The sequence below is a fragment of the Chiloscyllium plagiosum genome, unplaced genomic scaffold (assembly GCF_037043375.1).
Source record: "Chiloscyllium plagiosum isolate Xiang-an unplaced genomic scaffold, Cpla_swu_hap1 HiC_scaffold_1, whole genome shotgun sequence".
NCBI classification, from domain to species: Eukaryota; Metazoa; Chordata; class Chondrichthyes; order Orectolobiformes; family Hemiscylliidae; genus Chiloscyllium; species Chiloscyllium plagiosum.
In genome coordinates, this window is record NW_028270139.1 from 75,950,514 (window position 1) to 75,958,094 (window position 7,581).

The 7,581-nt window shown below is 40.8% G+C and overlaps 1 protein-coding gene across 1 annotated transcript; it reads left to right on the top strand.

The window, feature by feature from the left end:
• The first annotated feature begins 446 nt into the window (after window positions 1-446).
• Window positions 447-4,332, top strand: LOC122550220 (pancreas/duodenum homeobox protein 1-like). Its single transcript, XM_043690984.2, has 2 exons — window positions 447-1,199; window positions 3,621-4,332. The coding sequence occupies exons 1-2, from the start codon at window positions 860-862 to the stop codon at window positions 3,995-3,997; spliced, it is 717 nt and encodes a 238-aa protein (XP_043546919.1). The 5' UTR covers window positions 447-859; the 3' UTR covers window positions 3,998-4,332.
• The last annotated feature ends 3,249 nt before the right edge of the window (window positions 4,333-7,581 follow it).

Sequence of the window (7,581 nt, forward strand, 5' to 3'; positions counted from 1 at the left end):
GTCCTAGCTTAGTCAACCTTTCTTCACAAGGCAAGCCCTCCAGTCCACGCAGCATCTGGTAAACCCTCTCCAAAGCCTCTGTATCTTTCCTATATTAGGGCGACCAGAACTGGACAGAATAAGTGTGGTCTCACCAGGGACTTGTCGAGCTGCAGCAAAACCATGCGGCTCTTAAACTGGATCCCCTTGTTAATGAAAGCCATGTTTGAGTACGTTTCTGCGTGTGTATGTGCACATATCTGACTGTGTGTATATGTGTCTGCATGTGTGTGTGTGTCAATGTGTGTCTCTCTGAGAGTGGATACTCTACGAACCTATGCGGTGTATGTTAAATTTCACACATATTAAATATATATATTGGCAGGTTTACAAAATGCCACCAAGCATCATTTTATCAAATTATATTCATATATTTGTATCGCATCTTATTAATTTTCGTAATAAGGCAATCAATAAATTAGTCCATAGTTCATAGAAACGACGTAATCACTTTTCCAAACCCTTACTTGCGTAACACCGTCTGTTGGAACTTGCTGCGCTTTGCAACCTGTCATCACGACACGCTTTCTATGATTGGGATGTTATGCTTCACTCCAATCGAATGGAGTTGATCTCAGTTTAACTGCATTTCTCGCATCACACACTGGACATTTTCTTTTTAAAACTGCGATTTTACAATGTGATGCAGTGAAAGAATTTGGATTTTAAAAAAATAAAACGCCCGTTTTCTGTCTACCAATCAGCGACTCTGCAGTAAGCACATGACAAAGCTGTAGGTGAGGAGACTCGGTTCAGGTGTTAGAGTTCACTCCATGTGCCCCGTAGGAATTCTCGAGAACTTGTCATAGGATCGCTGTTGATGTTAGATACCAAGACAGTTATGGAGGGAGACCTGAACTATTTCGAGAGTGCGTGTGAATATCAGTGTTCGGAATACGCTCCAAATCCACCTGCCTGTGTGTACTTCCGGACTCCGCCGACTTCTGTTCTCAGGTCATGCTGCGGTGATTTAAAGGTACAGGATGACACGGATTTCAGCCCTTACCCTTACCAGGGTTCTACAAATCCGAGCTGTGACTATATTCCACAGCCTAACTACTTCGACGCCGGGTATGGGGATAATCTCCAGCTTCAGGGCCACTACCCGTTCCCCTGGATGAAGAACACCAAATCGCATACTTGGAGAAATCAATGGGGAGGTATGGTGACGAGTTAATCGATTATTAAATTCAGCCTTCGCTTGAGTTTAATAATAAATAGGAAATCGAATGAACAAACAACCTCCATCCGATATGCTTCAGATGCAAAATATTTACGGTGTAAGAAAATATATAGAGATGTGTGTGCACCCAAGTGCTTCTAAGTATGAGCACGTATATTATAGGGTATGTATTCGTGTAAGTAGGAGCCCAGATTAGATTTTATCTGAAGCAGAACGTATAACTGGAAATTAAGAAATTGAAATCCCTTACAAATCATGGCAGAATTTCCTTTCTTTTACTCCGATTGATAATACCAAACTTAACTCGCGATGTAAAACAGCTGAAGGAGAATTAAACCAACATCACGTGCCTTGATCACTCGATTCACATTAACTGCGTATGTCAAGTATTTGACTTGCTTACCCTGTTGAGTTTAGTGTTTCCTATGCAAATAGCACGAAGGGAGCAGGGCAAGGAGATAATTGATTGGACTGTAATGAAGCCATTACTTTGCCTTCTTTACTTAAAAATGAGCATCACCTTCTTTCAGGTAGGTGGAGAGAATCCACAATATTGGCCATTATAATGGATCTGTGCCAATGAGGCGTGATGGGCCCGAACTCGGTCTCTTCCATATTCTTTCGTAGGTACTTTTGGTGATGATCTGAGCACCACGTTAAATAATTGGTGCAATTCTAATAAGTATTCCCGTGCCTTTGGAGGTACTCTTGCCCCCTGGGCAATTGTCGAAATGTTTGTTATAGATATATCTCTGAGGGTAATCGATTTGCCTGATCTGGGGAGCATAGTAGTCTGTAAAAATGTATATTTATTAAGCACCGAATAACTGAGGTTTGCGCCATTTGTTCCCGACAGATACTAATATTTAGTGAATAATAAAACACATCAGAACCTCTGCTGCAGCAGTGGCACGCCGACAATTGATTTATAAGAAAGGTTTGGGTTCATTCTGGAAGTGTGGTTGCAGGTTTGCGGATTGAAAATGGATTCTTCAAATATTAAAACTGCAGATTTTTATAACAGTTTGGAAAAAGGACAGTTTTAGTTGAAACTAATAATATTATATAAGTAGAGGCCCACATTTAACAGGCACACGTTCGGTTGAAATAGACTGTCTGTCTGTTTTTCCACATTAATTTAGGCGACCCAAGAGCGATTGGAGAAAGTCTTTACACTTATGATAATGGGCTCCGTTCCCATAATGAATGCGATAACACTTTTTATATAAATCAAATTTCATAGTTAAATCATGAGTCATTAAAATGAAGTTTGCAAGAAATTCTTTTAGCGATAATATTCAGTTTTCCTCAAGATTTTGAGTTGTTACATTATTGTTGGTGTAGCCTGACTCTAAGAACTTTATAATGTACATGATGGAACATTAGCGACTGTTTCCAAACGAAAGACCACTACATTCCAAAAAGTTAGAAATACAGATGGGGGAAATTAATTTCCCCTTAATCTGTATTCTGAATACTCCCCGCCGTTTCCACGCATCGCCATGAGAAAAGTCCCCAAAGACATGCAAATATAGGAGCGAGAACCAAAGAGTTTCTGTACCAATATGTACTACGTAATTCTTAATAACTCTTAATTACAGGCAGAGACGTAAGTATTTATGGAATGAATGATTCTACAATTAGCTTGATAATTCTGATTGAGATGAAATTATTTTACTGGGACGGTGATGCTTGACCAAGGGGAGAAAGTGGCTCATTTAAAAGAGTCTTTACAGAACAAAGCATTTTAGTCATTACTACTTAAACACACAGAAGTTACTGGTACGTTAGCCAGCATATTAACTATCTCATCTGTTATGCTGAGAGTTAATTGTGTATCAATTACAGAATTTAATTATTCAAAGGGGGAATGCTAAAGCGAGTATTGCTGAAAAAAATCTACTGGGATGTGTTCACTCCAGATGCCAGCAGATTGTTAAACTTCTCTCTGTACCAATGTGGTTTAAAATGTAGCAAGGGATGTGTTGTCCGACCTAACCAGTCTCGAAAATGAATAATTACTTTGAGAAGTGCATGGGACCTGGAAGTTTCAGATGTAGGTAAAACCATGAAGGTCCCAGGTTTTTCATGATATCCATCCTATTGTTTTGTAATAAATGAAAATTTGCTAGCAACTTGTGCCAGATTCCCCCACAGAGTGTCAACCCTTGAGACCACCCTGAATGAAACACTTAGCAAAATATTGTCCTGTAACAGTAAAGAACATTTCGGGGAGGGGCGGTCAATATGAAACAAATTAAACCTTTCAAGGTGCATCTTTTTCGATTTCACGTCAACTAAAGGTCCTGGCCTGCGGGACTAAATCCACAGGACCCTCGACCTGCTCATCTCACTAGAGTTATTTGTGATTCTTGTTCACGATCTGGTTTTCTGGCAGGAAACAACTTTCCGCTGGACGCCGAGGAATGCAAGCGGACCCGAACGGCCTATACCAGAGGCCAGCTTCTGGAGCTGGAGAAGGAGTTCCATTTTAACAAGTACATCTCCAGACCCCGGCGCATTGAACTCGCGGCGATGCTGAACCTCACCGAGAGGCACATCAAAATCTGGTTCCAAAACAGAAGGATGAAATGGAAGAAGGAAGAGGCAAAAAGACAGATCAAGACCAATTTGAGCAAAGCAGAAGCGGCGCAGCGCGATAAGTCTTCGGGAGATGCCAGGGCAGGGAATCACTCGGGGACTTCCTTCATCAAGGACAATGATTTTTCTCTGACTAGAGTCAACAGCGATGTTGAACATCTACTAGTCACATAGAATGTGAAGCTAACATGTTCCCTTAGAAATGTGTCAACTGATAAGTTTTTAATCATTCACAGGCTGTAAGGGATTTATCGCCCATCCCGAATCCTCTGAGGCTGGGAAATATTGTAGCATATTTTATAATCTATGAAACAAGGCCGCATGTAAACCATTTAAATATTTAATATATTGTTAAAAATTGAACTAATTGTTTGATCACAGAATGCGATTTATTTAAATATCTAACAGCAGAAATTATTACTGCCTCAATACGACAGGCTTTAAAGACAAGCGCCAGCAATAATATTAGTATATGTACACGATCAGGAATAAATTGTTAATAATCCCTAGACGTTGATTTTACTTTTCTCTCCAGTTAACACCGTGTTCGAACAAACAACAGGACACGGCGGGAATTCTCACATGTTTTTGCAACTGTAACACGCTGCTGACCAAAACTGCCTCTGATGCTAGTTTTTGGTTTGGTCTGGATCCTGGAACCAAATGGTGGTTGAGGTGAACTGAAGCAACTGAGTACAAAGACAGCGAATTAATCTAATTGTCCGAACTGAGAACTGTAATTTAAAAGCATGCTGGTAAGCGCAGGTCAGTTGCAAAAATGAGATAAAAGTTTTAAATGGTTAATCGTGGGTGTCCATCTCAGGCCAGACATCGCTGTGTTTTATTTACTCGCATTCCTGCAGAACCTCCAATGGCAGTCTGTATACAGGTTATTATTGATTGTAAAAGTGACAAATACATTGTTCATGACATATTTAATTTCAAGTTGCTTCACGGTGAGAGCAAAGAATGCAAAAGGTTTATAAGACGAATGAACGCAATATTCCTTGTGAAATGATTATTATATGTCAGTGATGGCATAACTTTGTAGAAGGGGGAAGCAAACCCGCTGGTCTATCAGAGAGCCTGTTTTTGGTTTGACAATATGCTGGCTGATGCTATTTATGAACAGCAGCAGAAATCAGATCAGGTTCAACTTCCACAAGACTCAGGGCAGGTAAAGACAGTCTTTTATTTCCGTTTATTAAGCGATTATAAAAGGGGAATTTAACATTCTCATGTCGAGATTCCAGCACATAAGGAATGCACAGAGCAAATTTAATGCACTGAAATCAACGTATTCGTACTGGAAAATGCCTCTATTATTCAGCTCAATTCAAATTTGTGCTTTAATTAATTGGAACCGTGAAAGTAACACGAGGATAAAAAATATCGATAACGATGGCTGATTACAACATTCCGCATTGTGCAGTTCAAAACAAAGTCATAGAATCTGTCCTGAAGGAATATGCCCACTGAATATAATGATTCAAACAAGATTAAAACTGACCGCAGGAGTAATATGAAGGAGGACATTGATGAGAAGTACTTGCAGTTGGTGGATTATCTTGCATGGCATTCTCCTGAAATAAGATTTGAATCATGTCTGGAGGTCTCTTTAAAATCACAAACCTTAGAATCCCTATACGATATAAGTATAATATTAGACGCGTAAACACGGTTCCTGGGAAGTAGGGGGTCCCATGGGGGAACCAGGGACAACAAGCGGGATCAGAGAATTTACACTCAGAGACTGGAAGTCTGATAGTGTATTCCCAATCAGAGTTCATCCAATAAACCGTGTCTGTAAATTACAACCGTCCTGCTAATGTCAACGCTGGCGTTCGGAAGTGAACCCGCTGTTGGTACGTGAAGGTAGGAGAAACAAGTGATGGATGCCGTAACCCCGTCATAAATGACCTGCTCAATTTCTGATTAGTTCTGAACCACTCACATCTAATGTTAACGGGCTACACAACAGCGTGAGCACGGACCAAGTAACGCACTTTGCTGCAGATGTGAGTCACCCCCAATCACTGTGTGGGCGAGGCGAGCCCTTGAAACGCTGAGAGCGAGGACTGCAACTACTTAAATAAATAGATAAAAATAAAAATTCTGCAAAACTCAACCCGGTAAAATAACCACCTCTCTCATGAGACACTGAAGTGACAATTAAGTTTCATTCAATCCAATTTAATACTTGGTCATTACCATGTTATTGAAACCAGGGTGATCCCAGAGCCAGGAGAAAGTGAAGGCTGCAGATGCTGGAGATCAGAGTGGAGAGTGTGGTGCTGGAAAAGCATAGCAGGTCAGGCAGCATCCGAGGAGCAGGAGAATCAACGTTTCGGGCAAAAGCCATCAATCAGGAATTCCTGATGAAGGGCTCTTGCCCGAAAGGTTGATTCCACTGATCCCAGAGCCACTATATCCCTCATCTTTATGATTTCAGACACTCGGTTTCAATCTGTTACTCTTGCGCAGTGATTAATTTTACTGACATATCAGAGAGGATATCAATAAAGAACATTTTCACCCCACGTGGAAATGAAGGCTAATTCGGACCTGCAGACGCTTCTTTCCTGACTTACAGCTGGTTAGCACTTAAAACACTCGAGTAAATGTTGGGGTTGATTTTAACATCAGGGATCTCGGCATCATATTTTCCACATTCTTGACTCATTTCCTTTGTCGCCCATTCCCTACTCCGTAGGCATTAATTTCTTTTCCCACCCGCTCTGGGCGCATGGAAACCTCGACAGAGTTACAGACAATTCAGAATGCTCTGCACACACTCCTCATCGAATCAGATTGACCCCAGGGCAAGGTTAATCGGAACCTACCTGCACGCCCTCCAGTTGAGATCTCCCAATTTAGCAGAAGTCACGGATAGATCTGTGGGAAAAAAAGCAAAACGTAATCATTTTCGATTTACGTGTAAAATGATTAGAAATCACAAGCCAAATTTTTAAAAAGTTCAATCAAGTCTCCCACAAATAATCATCACCTACTTAACAAAACATCCCTTTAATCGCAGCAAGAAACTAAACACATTTCCAATCTTAAACCTGGAAAGCCCTGGCTTACCATTCTGTGGACATGTATATGGGCACGCTTTCTAATATATACATAATGTTTTAACTTAGTGTATGAAAACCTCTAAAGTCATGCACTAGCCTCCTCATTTACTGAATTTGGTGGTCTATTTAGTTTGTGGAGGTGATACTCCTCAATAATATGCAGACTGATTCCCTCAGGAAGCAAAAAAAAGGGGTTCGTACTGAGATTCCAATGGGGAATATTGGTTGCAAGGGTGCTGACGTATCTTGAACCTGTTTAACAAGAAATACCCTTGCTGTGGTAGTTTAAGGCCTGCCATTCAGATGGGGTTTGTTAGTCTGTTAGTAACTTGCTGCATTTTCCAATCCAAAGGATGTCCACTGGCAGATCTTCCTCAAGAAGGTTGCACATAATAAATGCCAAGAGGGAAAGTGGGAAGTGGCTGGACTGAGGAGGTCATTATTGAATGGAGCATGATGATTTCAATCAGCTTGTGGGCTGTTGTCAGTTGGCGGATGGCTAAGGAATGAAATCTGCAAGGACAGGAAGCTGGAGCAGAGGTTTTGAATGAGGATTTCTGTTATAATGTAAATTGCAACATCAATTGAGTTACAGTAAAATCTGTCTTTGCCAGATAGTTGTTCAGTACTGTGATGCAATGGATGATAAGACAAATGCTGAGTCTGGAATGTCATGGC